At 40.4% G+C, this 24,785-nt stretch overlaps 2 protein-coding genes across 2 annotated transcripts; one reads left to right on the top strand and one right to left on the bottom strand.

Moving 5' to 3' along the window:
* The first annotated feature begins 4,325 nt into the window (after positions 1–4,325).
* Positions 4,326–11,905, top strand: selp (selectin P). Its single transcript, XM_069150305.1, has 17 exons — positions 4,326–4,406; positions 4,515–4,584; positions 4,665–5,048; positions 5,140–5,247; positions 5,976–6,161; positions 6,241–6,432; positions 6,943–7,128; positions 7,233–7,418; positions 7,513–7,698; positions 8,955–9,140; positions 9,314–9,499; positions 9,620–9,805; positions 9,961–10,146; positions 10,662–10,850; positions 10,950–11,138; positions 11,408–11,524; positions 11,613–11,905. Exons 1-17 carry the CDS (start codon positions 4,404–4,406, stop codon positions 11,675–11,677), a joined length of 2,805 nt encoding a protein of 934 aa, XP_069006406.1. The 5' UTR covers positions 4,326–4,403; the 3' UTR covers positions 11,678–11,905.
* A 1,696-nt stretch (positions 11,906–13,601) lies between these two features.
* lmx1a (LIM homeobox transcription factor 1, alpha) lies at positions 13,602–24,654 on the bottom strand. The gene is made up of 9 exons (XM_069150341.1): positions 24,016–24,654; positions 23,877–23,913; positions 23,294–23,474; positions 17,620–17,840; positions 16,765–16,946; positions 16,057–16,134; positions 15,568–15,649; positions 15,123–15,335; positions 13,602–14,163 (listed from the first exon to the last, which is right to left on the bottom strand). The coding sequence occupies exons 2-9, from the start codon at positions 23,902–23,904 to the stop codon at positions 14,021–14,023; spliced, it is 1,128 nt and encodes a 375-aa protein (XP_069006442.1). The 5' UTR covers positions 23,905–23,913; positions 24,016–24,654; the 3' UTR covers positions 13,602–14,020.
* Positions 24,655–24,785: the final 131 nt, after the last annotated feature.

The following is a 24,785-nucleotide window of genomic DNA, read 5'->3' as shown; positions in this document are numbered from 1 at the left end:
CTCCCACCCACCATCATAAAGGTCAGGGAAGAGCAGAATAGATGAATAACGGTGAGAGGTATGCAAGGAAGGAAGGAGAATATTTCTGAGGTAATCTGTTTTACAGATTATCACTACTGTTTGTTTCAATGACTTCTGTGTCTTTGTGTCAGCACTTTAGTGGGACCAGAAAAAAGATCTGATATCTTACAATCGGGCTGACAGCGACAGTATGGACTTTGTCTCTGTAACTTTGATGATTGAAACTTCAGACAGTGCTGGCAAATTCACAGAAATGTTGCAACATTAATTTTGAGTCAATATTTTAAGAACACAATTTTTTTTTTTGGTGGAATTATTTCCAGTGCTATTCCATCAATAAATTTTCCTTTGGTCCTATTTATCCTAAAAAATAATACACAATTTTGGCTTCTTTTTTACTCAAAAATGAATTATAATTTCAGAAGAATAAAAAGCGTAAAACCAATGTCAGTGAGTTGGAATGAAGTTGGCTGACAAGGTTTGACAAAAAAATGTTGTGATGAATTTCCAGTATGCCTTACAAGCACTAAAAAACAGATTGCGTCAGTTTTGACAACAGGAGGACTATTTGCTGCCATCGGAAAATATGAAATGTTTAAAAAAAAAAAAAAAAAGTCTTTGTAAAATATGACAGATACCAGTTGGTGATAATCCATCAAGAAATACAATTTTATTTTCATTATAATAAAAATAATTCACAATTTTCTCAAAATGTTTAAAAAGAATTTCATGAAAATTAGGTCTAGTGAGCATAATTTTTTTTTTTTTTTTATTTTTTTTTTTTTATTTTTTTTTTTTTTTAAGTGTAAAACCAGTTTCAATAAATTAGAATAAAATTGACTGATGAGGTTTGGGAAAAAAAAATCTTGATAAATTTTCCATCATGCCTTACAAGCAGTCAAACCAGCCAGTACAAATTTGACCCGGGAGGGCAGCAGGTGTGATTATTTGCTGTTATTTGCTGCCATTGGAAAATATGAAATGGTTTAAAAAACAATTTTGGGACTAAAATATGACAGATACCAGTCTGTTATAATCCATCAAGAAATTACAATAAAATTTTCATTATAATAAAAATAATTAACACATTTTTTTTTACTCAAAAATGAGTACAAATTTCATGAAAATGAGGTAAAAGTGTAAAACCAGTGTCAATACGTTGAAATGAAGTTGGATGACAAGGTTTGAATATTTTTTTTTTTTTAAATAAATTTGTCATTACAGGACTACACACCTTTTGTCCTTCAGGTTAAATTTGACCTGGACGAACGCAGCTCTCATATTGTGTCCGCGAAGACAGCAGGAAGGTTAAGTCATTCAGCCAGCCATTCATTGTACAGTCAAACTGTACTGTAAACATCCTGGTATTCTATGATAATGTTGGACTGAATAGTCAAGGAGAAAATATAAAAGCCTGACATCGATCCTCAGCTAACATGCACTTGCTTCACTGCTCCAGTATATAATGTTTTGTGTTAGTATATAATGTTTTATGTTTGACAGGATTTGAAAAACAAGGATTTAATTGTAGTAGCAGCTTATTTCAAACAATCTGGAGAGTGTTTTTTTTAAATATTACAATTCCGGGTAAGTAAGAACTTTCTTGTTCTTTCATTTTCATGATGTTATTCATTGATTTTTTTTATCCTTCATCTTATTATCATTATTATTTTGGACAGACAACTGCTTGCCTATTGAAGATGAAGTGGACGCTAATCCTCATCCTCGGTGGGTTTTATAGTTTTAAATCTGTAGCAAAATGTGCAATTTCTAAGCAAAAATGAGTTGACATGGAACATAACAGTGTGTAGGATCTCTGTTACATCTGATGATGAATGATCACACTATGAGATGTCCTGAACTCTTTTTAGGGAGTTCCCTGGCTGAGGCTACCTTGGGATGGACGTATCATTTGTCATCTACTAAAATGAACTGGACAAATGCTAGAAATTGGTGCCAAAAACACTACACAGACATGGTGGTGATCCAAAACCAGACAGAGAACAACTTTGTAGTCTCCAAGCTGCCAAACAAAACACAGGGTCCATATTACTGGATTGGAATCACCAAAAACCACAAGAATGAAACTTGGACTTGGATTGGGAATAACAGCACATGGATTGGTGAAGAATCATGGGCAATCGGCGAGCCAAACAACAACCATTACACTGAGTTTTGTGTAGAGATCTACGTCAACCACGGACCAAACCGAGGGAAGTGGAATGATGAGAAATGTGCCAATAAAAAAACTGCAGTTTGTTATGAAGGTATTTAAAGTTGATTCTTTTTGAAGGCAGATTTAGAATGAATCAACTTTGTTTGTCCAAAGAAAAATAAGTAGAGGTGTTAACAGTTTCAAAAGTGGCACAGGTTGTTTTAGCTGTGCATTTCTTCTTAACAGCCCAATGTAATGCAACATCATGTGAACAAGGAAGATGCCAGGAGACCATAGAAAACAAGACCTGCCTCTGTGAACCTGGGTTTGAGGGAGACAGGTGCCAAACAGGTGAGGAGAGAACTCTCAAGAATACAACTGTAGGTGATGTCTACAAGAACAGGTTAACACTATTTCCAAAAATGTAAAATCACATGCTTATATGCACATTTTCACAGTATTTGTTCACTGTAATTCGTCATTCTGTACATAAGCAGTTTACAATTATAATGGGGCCAGATGTACTACTCACACTTCTTAGTAATTTATCAAACAATGGGCAATTTGTAGGCAAAGCTGAATTCAGGAAACTACCAAATGATGTGTAATTCCTCAGAGCTGAGGAATGACAAAGAGCCAGACCGCAATATATTTTTGATCTCATTATAAATCCATTTTCCACTATCTCTTCCCGCACAATACCCATGACATACTTCCCTGACTCTTACTACTCTCTCTGGAACATTAGATGTTTTTTGGCAGAATTTTCACATGGTCATCACAAGCCCTGCATCTGTTTCCTTTGTTTTCCTGAGACCTCGCTGGCGATCACATTTGACATTTGACGAACAACAATATTTATTAAAATACATGCATCAGCATGTATGCACTTTGAAAATGCATTATTTTCACAATAGAAGCGATTGTAAGATATTACATAAGTAACTGTTCAACCTGTTTGTTCCCTCTGCAGTGGTGGAATGCCCCCCTCTGTCTCAGCCTGATAACGCAAACCTGAACTGCTCGGGAGGAAACAACATATTCAACACAACCTGTCAATTTAAGTGCAACCTAGGTTCCATCATGATTGGCTCGCCAACTGTTACCTGTGGGGTCACTGGGGTCTGGAGCGGCCCAAGACCTTCTTGTGCAAGTAATTATGAGAAGTTAATTATAAGTTTAAACATGATTTGAAATGACTAAGTACTGCCGACCATTTCATGTACCGGTTTTGTTGTCTGTCGGGATTCTGTTTTTGAGTGAATTATTATAAAGGTTATTATTATGATGGGCAGCAGCAGCAGAAGTAGTAAAACACTGTTACATCCCACTGTCAGATATTGTATGACTGCAGGATAATAATCACTGTTTTTTTTTTTCATAGGCTATAAGCAAGCTCTGTTGGCCGTAGCTGGGTGTGGAGCCTGCTCCGCCTTCTGCTGCATCTGCTTTTGCTGGATGAAACGCAGAAAAAGTCAGTGTTCCTCAATTACACTTCATAAAAACAAGAAATCCAAAGCATGTTCATTGCAACATGCCTCACCGTTGATCTGTTTGTTCGTTTCTCACAGGAAAGAAACTTGCCCAAGGAAGGTCAGTGTCGAAATTAGACATGTGGCCACAGCAGCTCCACCCGTTTGTACACCCTGAACTATCCTCAGCAATTAAACAATTTCACTTGTCCTTCATAGGCAGACTGAAGAGGAAACGGTTCCATCGAGTGATGTGCTCGGATGAATGACAACTGGAACCTCATCATGTCTTGTTAAAAATACCTATACCTTTATGCATGTTTATTCATATTAATTCTGATGCATTGTTAATAAATAAACCTAAACACTCACTGAATGCTGTATTTGATATCAGTCAGTTAGGCATTTTGTTTTATATTCTTTATGTTACATTTTATATATTGCATGGATCTAAATGATGTAATTGTGTGTGATGTCATAAACTCAAACATCAGAGTTGCATTTCTGTAGAATCATTTTTAAATGAATGTTATTAAAAAAAAAATGTATAAAAAGTTTTTGAAGTGTGTGTGCATATGTCTGTCCCCAGTTTTATGGTTAGTTGTTTCACAACCTTCCTGGGAGGAAGCTCTGGTAGAAGTGATATTGCAAAATTGGTCATTGACTCATTCCCTAAAGGACAAACGCTTTGCCATTGATTGTCTACAAAGAGGAGTAAATGCAATGACAAGAATGATCAACTGAAGACAGATCAAATGGTAAGACCTGTGAAACATCAGTGCAAGGCTTGTTTATTCATACATGTATGATTTTATACTGTCCCTTCACTCTCATATACAATTCTCATCTTTTTTTAATTGTTTCAGATGTCATTTAATATTAAACGAGACTTGCATCACGGGGTGCTGATAGCTGCACTGATTGTGATTGTCCAAGGTAAGTCTGCATAACTCAGTCATCAAACTCTTTTCATCACCAGTTCACATTTGTCTTATTGTCCATATACCAAATGTCAGACCTGAGCAGCAGAGGAGGAGCACAGGCATGGACATACAACTACAGCAGTCCAAATCAGAGATGGCTTGAGGCCCACCAGTGGTGCCAGAAGCACTTCACCGACATGGTGGCCATTCAGAACCAGGAGGAGACCGAGTTCCTCAACAATCTGCTGCCATTCAATCGGAAATATTACTGGATAGGGATTCACAAAGTGGCTGGAGTTTGGACCTGTGCAGACACCAATAAGAAGGTGCCTGAAGAGGCTCAGAACTGGGCGACAGCAGAACCAGATAACATAGCGGGACAGGACTGTGTAGAGATTTACATCAAGAGGGAGAAAGACACAGCCAAGTGGAATAATGAGAAGTGTCATCATAAGAAAGGAGTCGTCTGCTACTCTGGTAAAACACTCTTTACTTTGTTTGTTGAACACAGTTACGGACTCCTGTAGACTTAATATAGCATATAAGAGCTCTCTCTGTGTCTCCGCAGCGTCCTGCACACAGGGGTCCTGCAGTGCTCATGCAGACTGTATGGAGACTGTGGGAAACTACACCTGCATGTGCCATCCTGGTTTTCTCGGTGCACACTGTAAAGAAGGTGAGCAAATATCATCTGTAATACAGCCACTACGTGGCACAAACCATTATTCATGCAGGCATTGCTAATTGGTTCATTAGTTACTTTTTCTATGCACCTCAAGAAAAGTGATGCATCATAGTGAGTGGTTGAGCTACTCTACTTAATTACCTCTGGAGTAAAGCTTAATCATACAAAACTAACTAGTTCCCAGAGAATAATGACAGGGCCATTCTCAAAAATATTGTAATCATTATACACAGATCACATATATAATGTTACATCTACAAAATATCTCAGTGTCTTAAACAATAATAAATAGTTTTAAGATAAATTGGGGATGGTATTACCACCTTATAGTTGTACGCCTGTATATGTAGGGCTGTATATGTAGGACTGTAACGGAATTGTTATGTGCTTACATGCTTGGCCAACAAAGCTGACTCGACAATGCTTCAAATATGGATGTTGGTGCAAAGAAGCCACAGATTCTAAAATGTGGATGTTTCACAGACATCATCAACCTGTAAAAACCAAAGATCAGTGTCACCAAGTCACCATCAAGCCAAATGTAAAATCTGGCCATAATCTCTTTTGTTGTTAGAAATAATTGGATTATCCATCCAATTATTTAGAGGGCGCAGTTGCCTTGACTTTTGACCCCTAAAATGAAATCACTTTATCCTTTCCCATTTAGATAATTTTCTTCAATGAATTAAATAACATATTTTCTTTTGTTCTCTCTTCAGCAATCAAATGCAAACCCTTGCCAGATCTAGAACAAGGTTCCCACCACTGTTTCCATCCCTATGGGTCCAATCGTTTCAATTCTTCCTGCGTGTTCCTCTGTGAACTTGGCTTTCGGTTGGTAGGCACGCCTCAAATGCTGTGCCAAGCCAGTGGTCTATGGAGCCACCCTGTTCCTCAGTGTCAAGGTATGGAACTCAACACCAACAGTCAAAATAATTATTTCAGATGTCAAAGTTTAAAATATGTTTTTACTGCCTATCATAGTTGAGCAGTGTCCAGTTCTGAACCTCACCGACTTCAGTGGGGGAAGTATGAACTGCAGCCATCCCATCACACCTTACAGCTACAACTCCACCTGTGAGTTCAGGTGTGATGAAGGCTATGAGCTCACTGGACAGGACCAGATACAGTGTGACCACACCGGCCAGTGGACAGCCAGTGTCCCAACATGCACAGGTACAGTGAGTGTCATTATCTTTGAATGTAAATTAGACAAAATGATGCTTTACACTTAACCACATTTTTTTTTTTTAATTATTATTTCATGTTAGTTTGTGTATTTTTTGTGAAGTCTGATTGAAATATTTTGTTTAAATACTTTCTACTTTACTTTCTTTTCTGTACTGCTTGAATGTTGTTATTGGATTGACTGCCACCTTTTACTAATATGGCTGGCCTCAGTGCATAGTCACTTCCTGTCTGGACTGTAGCAGATCAGTTTCAGGATCACTCCTGTTATCATTTCACTTCACACTCATTTATGTCTGCATTGGATAAACAACATTGTGAGTTAACGTGGACTGGCAGTTACTGTTTTCCCTTCCTGTAAATCGTATCAGATTATTCATGAACTCATGCTCAAGCTATGCCCTTAAAAGTGGAGTCATAACACACCGCTGTTCAAACTGACATGTCATGAGAACATTGCATGGCCTTTGTGTGATTGATATCTGTGTCCCGTCATAGTGAGAAAGTGCTCCCCCATTTCCGTCCCTTTTACGGGCAGCATGACGTGCGTGGACACTATAGAGGTCTTCTCCTTTGGGTCACAGTGTAACTTCACCTGCCAGGAGGGCTACTTCCTGACTGGAGACAACACACTTACCTGTCTGGCCTCTGGAGAATGGAGTAAATCTACACCTAAGTGCACTGGTAGGTCACACATTTTTCAGGGGCTTCTCAAAAGCAACAGAAGTTTCCTGAAAATAAGGAAAATAACACAGCTCTGGTGAACAATAGTCTTTCTTTTTCTCCAGTTGTACAATGCAGCAGTCTAAAGACTGCTCTGCATTCCATTATGCAATGCCAACACCCTATAAGGGAGCACAGCTATGGCTCAATATGCATCACGCAATGTGAAGAAGGATTTGATTTGATTGGCACAAACCAGACAAAATGTTCTTCACGGGGGAACTGGAGTCATACACTTCCTCTTTGCCAAGGTATGATCACAGAAGACTAAAGTATAAAATATAATATAATAAAATACATGCAAAGTGTATGTAATTTTTTTCTCCTTATTTGTCTTTATTCAAGCTAAGAGGTGTAATCCGTTTATTCCTCCTCCTCATGGATCCCTATCCTGTTCCGACCCAAATGGCTTCTTCAGTTTTGGTTCTCGGTGCACAAAATCTTGTGACGAGGGCTTTCTACTGAATGGGACGTCCAGCACCGAGTGCACCTCCAGGGGCGTGTGGAGCGTAGACCTCCCATCTTGCTTTGGTAAAGTAAATGCTAAATGTCTGCTGTTACAGTTTAACAAGGGAGAGGACACAAACGCACAACACTGAGGTAGATGTGAAGCAAGCGGAGAATTGTATTCACAAAGTATAGTTGAAAATACAAAATACAAAGCGGACAGGATACTGACAATAAAAAATAGCCTAGGACCTAGAAATGTAGGAAAAGTAAGGCTTAAACTCCAAACTAGTAGTGGTAGACTGGTGCTGTGTGCCAAATGGCGTACTTGTGCACTAACACTTACTATTTTGATTGCAAAAGTACATTCACACTGTCAAGTACGGAACCATGCAGTGCACGACAAGTACCAGGATGATGCACTCAAAACACCCCAAAAAAGAAGTGTGAAATGCTGGTCACTTTCGACCCTAAACGGTCGTCATCTTGGCTCTGTAGAGGAAGGGGCGGGGCTACCGGGGTGAAGAATTTTCAAACTTAGGCTCTGAGGAAACTGCAGATGTTCCTGAACACCACACAAAAGTTGGTTGTTTTTTCACTACTGCTGCTGGAAAAAAGAATCAGTGTGTTTATTGAGTGTGTTAAGCAGAGGAAACAAAAACATGTTAATGTCTGAGTAAAATAATTAAAGCTGCAGATATTTTGGAGGGTGATGTGTTCACATGCTGAGGTCATTTCCAGTCGTTGCAGAACAACAGTGTGCGATTTGAAACAACATTACTCTGTCAAAATACCTGCTCTACACAAGTAACATGGAAGAGCACTATTTGGAACACAGTATGGTGGTAAACATATTGAATGGGCTGATTGCATAGGAGGTGCAGGTGCAACTGGGAGAAGGTAAAATGGGTGTGGCAGGCAGGTGACTGGGCACAGACAAAGTGAGAAGGACTGGGGACCTCTTGTGGTGGGAGGTGGTAACACAGAGAATGAAAGATCCAAGTTTTATCCAAAGGCAACTGGACTTGTTTTAGTTTTTTGAAGATGTTTCGCCTCTTTTCAGAAATGCTTCTTTATTTCTGACAGACTGGAAGGGGGTTTCCAGCTTTTAACTTTTTGTGGGGTTTTCAACACTTTGAGAGTCATTGAGTTAAGAGTTGACTCTTTGTTGCCTACGAGAACCTTTACAGACAGGGAATGACAAACCAAAACCATCACAATCTGCGTTCTAATCATAATCAACATGTTACACTGTAATTTCATGGTTTAGATTGCATCCTGATTCCACTTTACTACATAAAACATGCTGTCTGTCTTTACTTTTCTCTGTTCCTCTCAAGCTAAGGAATGTCCCACACTGAACTCTACACCTCACGGCTCCTTAACCTGCTCTGATCCTCATGGAGAGTTCAGTTTTGGTTCTCGGTGCACGACAACTTGTGAGGAGGGTTTTGTCCTGAATGGGATGGCTGACACTGAGTGCACCTCACTGAGCACATGGAGCACAGACATCCCACATTGTTTAGGTAAAGAAAGGGCTGAATGTCTACATCCTAATCTGTTAATTCTCATCAACATACGAACATATATTTCAAAGTTTACACTGTGTTCAAACACTATTTTATGTGTTAAAACTCAAAAAATATGTTAAACTCAAAAAATATGTTCCTGATCTTTCACTCGTTCTGTTGTCCTCCAGCTAAAAAGTGTCCCACATTAATCTCACCCCCTCATGGTGCCATACTCTGCTCTGATCCTCATGGAGAGTTCAGTTTTGGTTCTCAGTGCATGACAACCTGTGAGGAGGGCTTTCTTCTGAATGGGACAGCTGACACAGAGTGCACCTCTCAAGGCACATGGAGCACAAACTTACCACATTGCTTGGGTAAATAAATCCCTGTATTATTATCTGTCAATCAAAAACTGACCTTCTCATTTAAAGGATTAGATGGCATGACAGTACCTATAAATATGTCATTGCCCTCTATTTCTGTTTCTCCCCTAGCTAAGAGATGTCCCCCTCTCAAACCTCTCCTTCATGCCATCTTACTATGTTCTGATCCTCATGGAGAGTTCAGTTTTGGTTCTCGGTGCACGACAACTTGTGAGGAGGGTTTTGTCCTGAATGGGATGGCTGACACTGAGTGTACCTCACTGAGCACATGGAGCACAGACATCCCACATTGTTTGGGTAAAGAAAGGGCTGAATGTCTACATCCTAATCTGTTAATTCTCATCAACATACGAACATATATTTCAAAGTTTACACAGTGTTCAAACACTATTTTATGTGTTAAAACTCAAAAAATATGTTCCTGATCTTTCACTCGTTCTGTTGTCCTCCAGCTAAAAAGTGTCCCACATTAATCTCACCCCCTCATGGTGCCATACTCTGCTCTGATCCTCATGGAGCGTTCAGTTTTGGTTCTTCGTGCCTGACAACTTGTGAGGAGGGTTTTGTCGTGAATGGGACAGCTCACACTGAGTGCACCTCTCTGAGCATATGGAACACAGACGTCCCTCAATGCCTGGGTAAAAGAAAAATCTCTATCATTAGCGAGTGACCATAAATACACAACAAGCTCTTAATTTAATGGTTAAGATAACATAATAAGGCTTTTAAATTGCTTTGTCCTTAGCTGGTTCTTTTTCTTCTAGCTAAAAGATGCCCCACTCTAAGCTCTCCCTCTCATGGGTCCTTAGTCTGCTCTGATCCTTATGGAGAGTTCAGTTTTGGCCCTCGATGCATGACAACCTGTCTGAATGGGATAGCTGACACAGTGTACCTCTGCGGGCATGTGGAGCAGAGGAATACCCCAATGTCAGGGTTATAAATCAAAACATAAGCGCTGCACTCAGCATATATACCTCTTTACATGTGTTCATACATTGTCTTTATATCATAATCCACTCACAAGCTATTTCGGTAACTTGACATGCCTTGGATCAGAGGTTAGGTCTGGTAGGAAACAGGTCTCTGTCACTTTGCTCCAGATGATGAAAACTGAAGCTGAAGTGAACTCATGTTTTATGTTTTTTATCTGCAGCACGTCAATGCCCCCTACTGGCCGAGGCACCACAGCATGGGAGGATTAACTGTCGCCATACACACACCCCTTTCACTTATGGCTCCCACTGTGACTTTGAATGCAGTGAAGGTTTCTGGCTGAGAGGAACATCAACAATGACATGCAACAGCTCAGGACACTGGAGTCAGGGTCTACCCAGCTGCCAGCGTGAGAGCACAGCATCACCTTAATCTTATTCGTTTTGTCTTGTATACAGGTTATCAAACAGCTGATGTTTTATTACAATGTTTGTCTTGTCCTTTTCAGCTGTGCAATGTGAGGCCATCAGTACCTTGTCTTTACCCCTATCTATGAACTGCTCCCATCCTCTGGGGAATTTCAGTTTTGGCTCTCAGTGTGTTTTCACCTGTGAAGAGGGATTCTCCCTGAATGGCACCGCTGCGCTGCTCTGCTCCTCCTCTGGGTTCTGGATTGACAGCCAGCCCACCTGTACAGGTAAATACATTTCTGAAAAACAAAAACTGATCTTTTACTTAAAAAGTTTTTTTTTATTATTATTCATAAAATTACAGTATTTTCTTAGGTAAGAGTGTGCAACCTCTCTTCCTTAGTTTGCTGTCTACCTCTACACTGTGCTAAAATAAAGCTTAACCCTTAAATTTTATTAACACACATGCCCCACATTAATGACATTTTCTAAAAATGAAATATACAGTGATTATAATATACTTGTATTCATTATAGTATTTGTGGTCCTATGGAAGGTATGTCGGTGGAGACTGGCACGCTGATGTATTTTGGTGTTGGGGCAGCCTCTGTGGTTGGGATACTTGGCCTGTTGGGACTGACTTTGCTCATCATTATATACTTTAAGAAAAAAGGTGAGACCTACTGCAATGATGCTGACTCATTCACAACACTTTGAGGCACAGTGAGTGTGTTTCTAATACTATCTTGTGATCTTTGCAGGAAATAGGATCATGTCTGATGTCCCAGCATGGGGAGAAAGAGAGAATCCTGCATTTGAATTTTGACTTTTTGTTATTTCCTGAGACTTAATGTTGCTTAATGAATGCTTTTTGTTTTTTATGAGAAGCTTGGTAGTTATTGTTTTGTACTTGTTCCTAAACCATGATTGCAGTTTTTACTTAATCGTCATCATATCATATTTCACAATTCATGCATGATCCACGTAATGTTTCTGTGCAGCTTTTGCTTTGTGCCCCGCTTGTATATTTTATCAATAAACTTCTTTTCATTTTCTTTTTGTTTTATTATATTTTATTTGTAGCTCCCTCACCTAGTGCCACAAACCAAACACTGGATCAGCATTGTAATTCTCTCAACAATTTCCAGTGTCATGTGGTACAGTGTGGGATGCCCTCACTAGCAGCTCTGTGTAGCCACATATGACAGTTGAACACTGGGGTCAATCGGGGAAGCAGCAAAAAACCTCTGAGCTTGCCAAACTGCCACAATGTGTCACTTTAGCACATTTAGTGACCAGAAAGCTCACATCATGGAGTGGTTAGGAGGTGATCTATTATCAGTCTCTGCTCAATGTGTCACACTGGGCACTGAGCCCACATTGAGAGGAAATTCCCTCCCCCGACTGGAACTACAGTATATCTAAATTTGAAAGATAATTGATGTAAAATTTGAATTAAGTGTAAAAATGTCATACTCTGACTGCTATATAAAGATCTTCCTTGTTTATCTGCGGCAATGGAATACCCGGACTTTATATACCAGCTGCAAATGGCCTTTGGAGTATCTTCAGCAAAGCGTGTGCATCTGTCTTGGCACTGCAACAGCGTGAAGCCAATTATAGCAGTTAAAAGACAGAGGGTTTGTGGCCTGTGGTTGGCATGAAGGGTGCAATAAATAACCGAACTGTTGACAGGAAACTGTTTGGCTACCATCAGAATAATAATGAGGTTATTGCTACCTGCTGTGACCGTATGATCACGTTTGATTATTTTTCTCCTTCCACCCACTGCTGCTGGCAGCCATGTATGCATGCCAACTGCGCACAGGCTCACACACAAGAAGGGAAAAGGCCCCGCAGGTGAGCACCTTGGCTTCCTTCCCTGATATTTAAGTCTGGCTTTTCTCCCTTCATCTACCTTTAAGATACAAGGACATGCATTATGATACGTTAGTCCTTACAACAAAGAGTGTTGTTCCTCCTAATACATGAGCATGCACAAATGGACATGCCAGCAGACACTTAGAGCAGATACAGACACAGATACAAAGGGGCACACAGAAACACACACATAAGTATACTCTGCTGCTCACTTTTTTAGCTCTGGTTGGCAGTAGCGTACTATGGTGACAGACAGTTAGATTGTTCCTGACCATTGACTTGCGCTCTCTGCTCTGCGAGGTCTGATTTCATAGTGGGAAATATGAGATGGGTCCAAGAGGGGGTTCACGGCTGGGGCAAGGAGGCACTCCATACAGTGGAGCTTCATATCTCCGTGTCACCCTGGGCATTCTCCCCTGACACAGCTTTCAGCCCCTCCGTTGTCTGGAGCCCCCTCCCTGGGTTTTTCTCAACCTGCCTTCCCAGGATTGGTGCATTCCAGCTGGGCACAGTGCCTGGGTGGTCCCCCCCCCCCACCCCCATGTGCGTTTTGACTGGAGGAAGGAAAAGGCAGAAAAATGCAGCAAGGGCCTTTGACCGCGAGGAGCACAATGTGAGCGTTGATGATGGCGGCGTGGATGTGATGCTTACCTGCCACTGACCCATACAGCTGTCATAGCCCAGCGTTTTACAATCTGATGATCCACCCAACAGCCGGGGGAAGATGTCTCCCTGACCTGTCACCTAGATTGGACCGATAAGCACTGAGGATGGACTGACCTGCCTCTGACCCTCAGCATGAATACCCCATCTTCATACTCACAAATCAGCCTGTGCCTTGTACTTAAATCACACAGAATATTCACGGTTTCATATTTATTACTTTTTGATTATTGTTAATTCATTCACGATGAACAGCATACACGCACATTGTAAGAATAAATACACAGCCAAACAGCTATTTACATGAATAGATGCAGTTATGCTTTCATAATCTAACATTCAAACATAGTGAGAGAGGTCTGACAGTATCATGCACACAAAGGGAAACATTAAAGAGCCTGTGCTGTACAGAGAGGTTGTAAAGCATACAGTAAAAGGCAGTAGTGTAATCATATTTGTATAGAGGTGAATATGGTATATTGCATGGTATCACAGTGTACCCATGTCCCCGTTTGACGGTTTTACATCCGCTCACATAACTACCTTAGCACTTTGGCGATAAGTCATGTGACCAGAGCGCGCTGCAGAGTGAGGGAGACGCACTGCTTCTCACTGACCTCCACCCTCAGGAGGTGAAGTACGAGTCCTGCATGGAGTAGAGGCGGTCGATGGGAGTGAGTGGAGACGAGTCACCCAGAGAGAGGCAGTCGCTGTCAGCCACATGACACAGAGGGTCTCTATCCATATCACCGTACAAGCCCTTAAAGCCTGAAAAAATACACAACGTCACGGATCAATGGATTGTCAGTATATAATCTGATCATTAGTGGGGACATGTCACAGATTTTTTCACATAAAGTTTAGTCTATTCATCATTAGCAGCATAATGTACTGTATATAATAGTGGATGTATGTATGTAATAGTGGCATAATGTCTTGTGTGGATCTGATGTAAACTTTATAAAGTTAAAAAAAAATAACCCTGGTGATGTTATCACATAATAATTGACGATGTCATTTTCTTTTTGTCGGAAATTAGTTTTTTATGGATCTAGTGAAGATTGATCAACACTAAGAACTCTAAATGAGTTAGAATATCTCAGCCTCGCTATTTTTTTTTTTTTTTTAAATATATCACTGAATCCCTAAACGTTATGGGAGTACAATAATCACTGCAGAACCAATTTTAGTAAAAACATTTTTCAGAAGTGATGTGAAGGACTTACATGGTTATGGTATATTTTCAAGTTTTTTCGCTGTTAACTGAATATGGTTTGTCCACCCTCAGGATGCCATTCCCTCTGACACTGTTTTGGCAGTTATGCCACAAGTTTCCTGTTTACGTGCATTTTTATTAAAATTGACTGAACTCTGCCTGAACATAAGCTGCATTATAGAATCTTAGTTATTCCCCCTCCAGTCAATTATGTATTAGCAACTGAACCTTTTATCTGGCACCATACAAAAACAAAAAAAAAGCAAGCTATTTTCCAATGTAAAAACATTAACTAAAAAAAAGAAAAACTGGCTACAATGCAGAAGCTAATGTGGATTCAAATGAATAATTTTAAACTATGACTGTCAAGATAAAAAAAAAAAAAAAAAAAGCATATGACAAAATAATGCTGCCTAATCATTAGTCAACATTGTAATCCTGTCACACAAGGATTAAATAAAGTCAACAGCCAATTCTCAATCATGGTTTGGCTGCTACTGAGGTGTTTTACCGTAAGGGTGCATGTGATCGCCTGGCATCTGAGGCGGGGTCAGGCCCTGTCTGAAGGGGTCTGTGTCCCAGTCCTGCTGCTCCAGTGTGGTGAGGCCCATCTGATGCTGCTGCTGATGCTGCTGATTCTGCTGAACGTGGGCATAAGAGGACCCCAGGCGCTTCATCTCAGAGGTTAAACTGCCACGGGAGGGCGCTGTGGAGCACAGGAGACCTGGAAGAAACCACACTTACTGCTGTATGTTCATGTCTTTTACTGAGCTTTTGATCAATTTGTTTTGCTGTTAATTATTTAGCCTCTTCAGAACATTATTAACTGACTCTCAAAGTCAGTCAAAGTTAACAGCTTATGCAGCAGGATTTGTACTTAAAAATCTGTTTCCCATCACTGAGGAGGAAGGGCTACATCTAACATGCAGTACAAACAAAGAAATCATGAATAATACCTGTGTGATGTGAAGGGTGTTCACACTGCTCCTGAGTCTGCTGCTGCTCCTGCTGCTGCTGCCTCCTTGCTAGTTTCTTCATCTAAAAACATGCACCATCAGAAAATTAAAGCTGTGTATAGTCGGTCCACTGTAAAAATGTTTACTCTACAGCCCCTCCGAGTGTGTTCACTCAATTACAAAGTACGAACAGTGTGGTACAGAGCGTCTTTCAATGAAGGAGGGAAACCACAGATGAGCCCACTTTGTGAGGAAATACTGGGTTTAATCTCTAGTGATCTCTCTGCGAGATGTCATCAGTTTCCTGTATGAGGAGATAACCAGGCTGATTTCCACTCTGGCTTACAAACACAGTGAGGAAAGAGTGCTTTTATTAGCAGTGCATATGACTGTGTGTGTGTGTGTGTGTGTGTGTGTGTGTGTGTGTGTGTGTGTGTGTGTGTGTGTGTGTGTGTGTGTGTGTGTGTGTGTGTGTGCACTTTGTATTACTTTGGCTCTTTGGTTCTGGAACCAGACCTGCACAACCCGGACGCTCAGACCAGTCTCTGCTGCCAAGGTCTCTCTTACCTTGGATTAAAATTCAGGTAGGAAGGAGAAAAACAGAAAGGGAAGGTAAAAAATAAAAAAGGAAAATAGAAAGAAGAGGTCATTTGAAGGTTTAAAAAAATCAGTATCACCCCAGCAATCTACCTCAAACAAAGAGAAATAGATTTATTAAATTTGTTTTTTGAGAAAATAACAAGACTATCTAAATATCTGTGCTTTTGGAATTTGTAAAGTTAAGTCTGCTTTATGAGGAATTTAGTAAAGTCATCTGTCTACCAGCATTACAGTAATAATACAGCAGATATCTGAAACCCCGTCACATTTCTGGGCTGACTTACAATGCATTTTTGCATCAAATATTTATTTTATATGTGTACAAGGTGACACATGACAGTGTTGTGTTGTTCTTCTATTAAAAGTTAGAGCAACTATTATTTTCCAAAAATAATGGAAAAGTTTGATACTGTTGCACACCAATAATTCAAGTCTAAGTCTCTTTTATATCCTAATTCAAATAGATCATTTTTATTTAGAAGTACATTTAAAAAGTTGACAGAAAACAAAAGTATCTGTATGTAAAAGCTGTGACATGAGGCAGGGATTCGTGTTCTCTGTATCCACATATTCTGGCGGAGCCCAGATAAACTCTACCTTTCGGCAAGGCTTGGATGAGACCTCGAAGGATGCTTTAAAGGTTCGTCTTTGTTGAGTGGTCAGAATGGTGCGAGGCCTCTTGGGACGTTTGCTCTCCAGATCTTCTGATCTAGATCGTCTGCCTCTAACTCTCCCAGGCTCCTCCTCTTCCTCCTCTTCTTCCTCATCTTCACTTTTACCTGGTGGGTAGACATGATTAAAAAGAAATCACATAAAGAGCAAGACAAACACAGAGAAATCGTTTTTTACAAAAGGACAATTCATGCCATTAATCTGACAGGTTAAATGCATTATTTCCTGTTTATTTTTTGTGATAAGAGTTTTTAAATGTTAAAATGAAAATTAAACTTTACATCAATTTGCCTGAGCTCAGCTTCAGTTTGTAGTTTCTTCCATTTTCCCTAATGCTTTTTAACAGCATACGGTAACAGAGTGACCCTGAAATAATTGCATTTCATTAAGAGTAAATGGAAACAGACAGTAGTAGTTTTAGCCATATTAAACCTTAAAATCATCATATAATCTTTTTAAAAACAAGGTTACAGGATTAACGCAGAATAAAAGTAACCGAGTCAAATCTTGATCCGGTTTGGGTCAATACAGCACTGCACTACTAAGTGATATTTTCCCATGGAATGTTTTGACCTATTGTTTGTGATATTATAACTATTGGGTTATTTAAATAAAAAACTTAAATATATTTAACCTGACCCAGTGCTGGACTGAAGAAGCTCAGGTTTTACCCTAAAATTGTCATAGATTTTTTTCACCAAAATGAGGTGTGATATTGAACACTGCAAATTATCATTAATCAGTTACAAATAGCAACATGGAAGCATGCACAGTCAGTACCTGTGTCAGAAGAGGTTGGACTCGCCAGACACTGGTGGTAGTCCTCTCTAGCACACAGTAGCTGTCCCTCCCTGAGGACGCAGCGGTCTCCAGTCTGCAGGCGGCAGGAACAAACTCTGCAGGTGAAGCAGCGCAGGTGGAACACAGCGGCCCCGGCACGCATCACCAACTCTGCAGGCGAGATGGCCTCCGCACAGCCCCCACAACGCACTGCAAACAGACTGGACAGGGACAGGGGGGAAGGCACAAATAGAGAGAGGGACGGTGAGAGCTCCGGAAATATCAGAGTAATGCTTTTGTTTGGCTGACGAGACACCTCAGTAAGAAGTATAAGGTGAAAAATAAAAATAAAAAGGTAAGAGACTTTGTAGACTTTGGGAATGTTGCGGAGTCAAACTGTCACTCAAAACAACTGCCAGCCTGACTTCTCCCTTCTCCTCCTCCAGCCCCGACCACTCAGACACATACCCTTAGCATGGCGGGTGTGTATCTTAGCGCCTGGCAACCAGGACTGGTGAGCTTAGCCTCAGACACTGTTGCCGTGGCTCCGACTGCCGTGTCCGAGGCTGTGCTCCCGGGGAAGCAGGAGAAAGGCTCTCGGCAGGCCATGGCTCCAGGCAGAGGGGGGGAATCAGATCTCCCGGTGGGAGAGACTGAGCCACTGGTCCCACGAATTATCCGTGGAATTATCCCTAAGTCTGCTTAACCAGAGGCGGACAAAGACAGAGCCAGCCCCCAAGCAGCAGGACCATTGTCCGCTGGCTGGCACCACCGCATTTTGGGTCTGTCACGCAGGATGATGCGTCATCATTCTGGAGATGGCGTTTGTCTGCAGACCTGACTGGGTCACCCGACCAGTCAGCGCTGAGGCATGAGAAAGTGACAGCTTTTCCCCCTTTTTTTGTTTTCCCCTAAAAATACTGCATGCGGCACATAAGAATATATACCACTGATTTAAGAGTGACTGAATAAAAGATTAAGTAATTTTTCTACTGTATAACTATTGAAGTAAAAATAGGAGCATCAGAGGCTTTGTAAGGTAAAAAAAATATATTTTAAATGATGTAAAGTTTTCAGATAAATTATCTAAACTATTCATGACCAAATGTTAAAAATAAAATAAGAAAAAAAGTATTTTTATGGTGATATGATGAACAGCAATCATTATATATGCTTCATATAAGGAAAACTCACAGCTAAACTGTATTTTTTACTTTTAATTCTTCATTCATGTATTTTGTCTACCTCTTTTTAGAGACTTACAAGTAAATAAATACTGCGTCATATACATTTTTAACTTATTTGCACTATCAAAACAAATAAATTACATACCACTAAAAGCTAACAATTAAAAAATAACAGCAATTTTTAATAAAAGTGTTAAAACAAACATGCGCAAAAGCTGTTTTAAATAAATGCACACTCAAAAGATTTCAGAATAACCTTTTAAAAAACAAAAAAATAATATTTGACTTATACAAATACAGTCATATTTCAATTTGAAATTCAGCTCAATATTTACAAACAAACAAAAACTCAGCCTAAACATAAAGCAAACACCCATGTTGAGATATCCCTGTCAAAAGGTATGCAGCTGCAACATCCTAAAGCCAAACATTGCTGGGACCTCTTATTGTTGCTCTGGGGTCACCGTGGAGACGGTAAAGCCCATTCCCAGAAGCTCAGGAGGGTCAGGGCCGCTTGACCCATCAAAGTCGTCTGCCCCTCGGCCCCAATGGTATGTGCTTTAATATGGCCAACATGCCGTCTGTGGTATGTGCATTCCTGTGGCAACACAACATGCAACAACCAAATATTTCAAAGGAAGTGTGGCAGAGGAAATACCCGGAACATCTCTGGGTCTCTGTGATACAGCAAAGTGCTTGATTAAATGCTTCAATTTGATGCTAATGCTAGATGTCAGTGAAGAAGAAACTATGGGCATTAATGTTTTGAGATCATTCGTGTTTTCGAGAATCACTTTTCCATTATATGCCTCGTCCAGTTCGTCTTATTATCCCCAGTACTCTTAAGCGTTGTTAATGCAAAGGTAAGAGTACCTCCAATACTTATGGAGCAGCTCAAGGTGTTTAATATTTCAGAGTTTCCGCTGACATGACTGGCCTGGAGGCCCCGCCAGGAGAGCGGGAACACTCAGTCACGCTGGATTTAGACACGGCAATTAGTGACAAGATCATTACAGAGAAATAAGTCAGCAAAATATTGCACTCCTCCACACTGACACGGGCCGAGCGAGGCACTCTCAAAGTGGATGCACTGTATCATAAGATGAGTGTTTAGCAGAAATGTACACACTTTTCCTCGGAGCCCTCCTCTCTCATTGTTCCAGCCCTGACTTCAGCGCTGACCTTTGGCAGTCGGGCAAACAGACTGCTGGTCTGGTGGACAAGCAGAGAGACAGATCCTGTTTCTGGATCAGGTTAACCTGGATCCTTTGCTGAACACACACCAACTGAGGCTGTGTATCAGATACAGATCTGCGGGTCAAGTGCACCGCCAGTCACGCCGCTGAGCCGACGGCCAATGTGCTGTCCGGTCCACCTGCCCACTGAACCGTTTAGCCAATCTAAATCTGCTGACAGTCCAACCAACCTAAATATCACATCGTCAGACAGGAATCTGCATACTGCTTGATTAAATTACAGCACAGTCTGCTGTATACACAGGTCAGGCAACCAAATATATAAATTATTAATTTCATTACACTTATCACAAAATTTAAATGCTGATCTATTGAATACGGATTCATACAGAAAACAATCAAAGACAAATGCAAGATTTACTGAGGATGGCCAAAAGATAAACCAGTCCACACATCCAAAATGACTTATTATTCATTAATTATTCAATTTTGAAAATCTCCAGTGGTTATCTCCGAGATGTAGGTGTTACAGGAATTTACTGTATACCATTCCCATGAAAATTGCCATTGGCCTTAAAATATTTTTGTAAATATTGGATTTTCTCTTATCCTCTTTTGGTTTATCAGAGTTTGAGTCACCCTGAGGTTTTGAGCACATTAAAGAAGTAAATAAAATCACAACACGGTAAATAGAAATCACAGGACATTGTGATATGAAAAGGTTAAGGAAATTGTCAAATATTGTCCCTCTAAATCACAGTTTTCCTAATGTTTGTAAATTACACTGGTCAGCTAATCGATGAAGACAGTTTGTATCAATTTTTATCAAACATTCTGAAAATCAGTACAGTTTTAGGGAAAAAAAGATAAATAGCTTTAATGCAACTTGTTTTAATTATTTCATAATGGACAACAACCTAATTTCTTATTGTGTTTAAGTTTAACATTTAAGGTATTCAGGATGTTGCTATAAATGCCGTGGTATCTAAAAAGCATGCATCCATTCTGATTACATATTTAAACAGAGAAAAACTCCTTCGTGGGGTAACAAAAGGTTCAATACTTTTCAAACATGGTTGTAGGTTTTTTTCATTTTCATTTGTATGTGATATTGGCCTCATGCTTTTGAACTATTTTTGGAGTCTGCTAAATTCTTGCATTTTAGTTTTTGAGTAGATATCTTTGATTTGATTCTTCCTTCCTGCCAAGCTCCTTTTTAATATGAACTCCTTGGGATAAATCTGTACAATAGTGATGGCATATGGTAATAACATACAGCGTAAAAGCAGCCAGCTTTAGAGAAAATACTGGCATTACTGTCCAACAGCTCCATGAACAGGTACAACCTGGTGGTCTGCAGGGCTCTGATTTACCACAAGAGCAAAGGTAAAAACAAGACCAGATTCACCCGGTCGATCCAGCGTGTGGTAAAAGACAAATGTTGTCACAGTATGGAATAATCACGCTAGTTTTGCTCAAAAGAAGGGGGGAGTGGGACATAGTTTGTTTGGCGAGAAACAGCACTGGCACAGTTTTAACACCCTCATCGTGGACAAAAGTGGTGCTCAAGTGTGATTGGGTGTCATAACCCCAGACAGGACAGCGGGGGAGCGTTGTGGGGGGAGTAAGAGGAGGAGCAGGAGGAGGAAGAGGAGGGGGTTGGGGGTGTTGAGAGGCGGAGCATTGGCACCGGGCCTCCTGCTAATTGGTCAGGTCAGATATCTCACGGTCGGCTGGGCGTCGTCCCATCGCTCCACGCAGGGGCTGCTGTGAGAGGAGCTTTCCAGATGCCACAGCACATAACACCAGGGCTCATGGAGCGCACTGTCCCCCAAAATAAGTTCACACCATCCTCACCGTCTCTCTTGTAGGGATGCACCAGACCTTCTGACATATGGCTCTACTCTCCTAATTACCTCTCAGCCTTGCTCTTTTCTCTGCGTTTCAGCCAAGTGCTGTTATTGCCTCTGATCCCACGAAGCATTTCCATGGTCCAACGGAAAATTGCATGTTTGACTGGTTTTTTTTTAACAGATACTTAATGAATAGGCCTCCAACACCACTGCACAGCTAATTGTTTGATTTGCAACATGAATGTGGGGAGCATTTTGGACCAATGGGCGTACTGTAACATTTCTGGCAGATCAACATTCACTAAATTGTTCAGAAATAATGTGAGCTGTTGCCTTTTAGGGTGTGTGTGTGTGTGTTTTTAAAATTTTTTTTTTTATCTTGGCTCTCGTTTAGGTGAGAGCTTCATCGGAAGAACAAGGGGGCGACGTGATGGGCGAATAGGAGGGAGTCAGGCGATTGGTGATTTTTTTTTAGGAGGGGAGGTAGGTGAGGGGGGGACCATATGTTGTCCCCAGCTTGCAGTTGCCACGCCAATGGACCTCAAAATTTTAACACATTTTGACAATGTGTCAGTTGAGCGCTACCCCTGGTTGTGTGTGAAGGTGTGAGAGTGTTATTGTGTGTGTGTGTGGATGTACACTATACAATAGTTTTCTTACATTCCAGCCCCTCCTCCACCCTTTCCTCCTACAGTCACCTTGTTCTCTCTGTGCACCATGCCAAGTTTACTGGAAGTCGGCTCACACCATATAGACACACAAATACATAACTACACATAAAGTAATAAGTACACTCATACCTCTACTATTACACTAAGTAATGGGATTATATGTAGCAAAAAAGAGAAATCGCTTGTTTTCGTTTTCTCTCTCTCTCTCTCTCTCACACACACACACACACACACACACACACACAAACACACATTCTTAGTCAAGGTCAGATCTGGACAAGGGATCTGTTGTGAAAATTAGAAAATTGCCGTAATGATACACTTCTGGTCCCCCTGCCAAAAAAGTAAAATTTTAATAAATAAAACTAGAAAATATATATATATATATATATAGTAAAGAGTTTACAACAAAATCAGCAAAGTGCCATTAGATATTTTTCCTTAACTTTTGAATATGTTTGGATACCTCCACAACACTTCAATCAAAATTGTTCTACATCTTAATTTTACTGGTTAACTATAATGAAAAAAAATAATCTATTCAAAAAGGATGAGCTAAAATGCTTTATAATTACATATAAATAAATCTATCAGTCAATAGGCCTATAAATGAAATTGTAGACTACTTCTTTTCATGTTGTTTCACAAAATATGTGCATAAACGGCAAACTCTTTTTTGTATCCTTGGGTGAAGCTGAACATGGGCCGTCTCTATGCTTACTTAAGGTGTAACATCACAAAAACATAGAGAAGAGGTGAGTACTCACTCAGCATAGTCCCGCTTGCAGTAAAGTTTGCGATCCCGCAGAAAGCAGGAGTTCCTGAGCGCGTCCCCGCACGCCGCGCACCGCACACACTCCTCATGCCAGAGGCCGTCGGTGACTCGGAGCAGGAATCTGTCCCTGATGAGCCGGTGGCAGCCGGCACACACTGCGCTCCGATCCACATCTGCAGTGTGGGAAAATCCTTTTATTAGAGTACTTTTCCAATCAGCAGGGCGCAGCTGAAATATAAACTCATTTCTGTGCCTTAATTAAGTTCCATGGACAGTCAATAAAATGTGACCTCACCTCTTCATACTGAGGGAAAAGTGGGCCGCTTGCGTATTTAAGTAAAAGTGGCTGTGATAGTTCTAATAGTCAATTACTTTAATAATTGCTTAACTGCAAAATAAATGTACAAAATACATTAATTTCGTTAATAGCCCATCTGTGCCAAAGAGTCGTAGGAATCAAATGCCACAAGTATCAAGCGTAAAATAGAAGTATTTATTTAAACCCACATATTACAAAGTTAACTAAATGTTTAATATACTGACATAAATATGTGTCCATGTCCATGTTTACTCACCTAACGATATTGCCGGTATATCCACCATTGCACTTCTCTGCAGAAACAATGCGAAACATTTTGAGCGCAGTTAATTGACAAAAAAGAAAACATTTGAAACTAAATTTTGACACGGGTATTTAAGTTCAAGAAACCATACCTGTAAAATGCAGTAAACGTACTTTGTTTTTTTTTTTAACTCCCGGTTCTTCTCAGAGCATCTCAGGCGCTCAAAGTCCTGCTGCAACTTACTGCTCCGAGCGGAGAGCAACGCATCAAAGTTTCTCCTCAGAGCTTCCGACGACCTCAGAGTTATTGACTATTTAGGCTGCCTATCAATTATCCTATTAGGAGTGAACGGGAAGGAGAGAGAGAGAGAGAGCGAGAGAGAAAGAGAGACTTCCTCCATGTGCAGGTGCAGGTTACCTCTCTCTCCCCCCTCTCTGTCTCTTTTTGACTCTCTCCACGCTGGAAGTCAGTCGCAGTCAAACCATGAAGGCATTTCTTAGTGTTCACGAAGAGAAATGCAGGATATAAGGTCATGAAGTGAAAAGCCTACATTTCTTTCAAAACTTTAGATAGATGGATGGATGGATGGATGGATGGATGGATGGATGGATGGATGGGTGGGTGGGTGGGTAGGTAGGTAGGTAGGTAGGTAGGTAGGTAGATAGATAGATAGATAGATAGATAGATAGATAGATAGATAGATAGATAGATAGATAGATAGATAGATAGATAGATAGATAGATAGATAGATAGATAGATAGATAGAAAGAAAGGAGGCAAATTCATGTAAAAAAAAAAATTGTAAAATACTTTTGTTCTGTAAATCTTTTATAAATTTGAAATATATGAACAGCATATCAATGTAATGTTTTTGGGCAGCACTGTTTACAATGTACCTTTAAATGTTTTCTTGTTACTCAG

Source organism: Embiotoca jacksoni, unplaced genomic scaffold, assembly GCF_022577435.1.
Source record: "Embiotoca jacksoni isolate LCO1_2020_lvr unplaced genomic scaffold, fEmbJac1.0.p SCAF_16, whole genome shotgun sequence".
Classification (NCBI taxonomy): domain Eukaryota; kingdom Metazoa; phylum Chordata; class Actinopteri; family Embiotocidae; genus Embiotoca; species Embiotoca jacksoni.
Note: the sequence above shows the minus strand (reverse complement) of the source record. Positions and strands in the feature narration are given on the sequence as shown.

Bases quoted from the DNA above. Each gene is read 5' to 3' on its own strand.
- selp (XM_069150305.1), top strand. The intron at 6,433-6,942 runs GTACAGTGAGTG...GTCCCGTCATAG, and splicing joins CAGTGTCCCAACATGCACAG to TGAGAAAGTGCTCCCCCATT. The intron at 7,129-7,232 runs GTAGGTCACACA...CTTTTTCTCCAG, and splicing joins ATCTACACCTAAGTGCACTG to TTGTACAATGCAGCAGTCTA.
- lmx1a (XM_069150341.1), bottom strand. From the start codon at position 23,904: ATGGTGGATATACCGGCAATATCGTTAG. The intron at 16,135-16,764 runs GTAGAGTTTATC...TTTTAATCCAAG, and splicing joins CATCCAAGCCTTGCCGAAAG to GTAAGAGAGACCTTGGCAGC. The intron at 15,336-15,567 runs GTATTATTCATG...GGTTTCTTCCAG, and splicing joins ACACCCTTCACATCACACAG to GTCTCCTGTGCTCCACAGCG.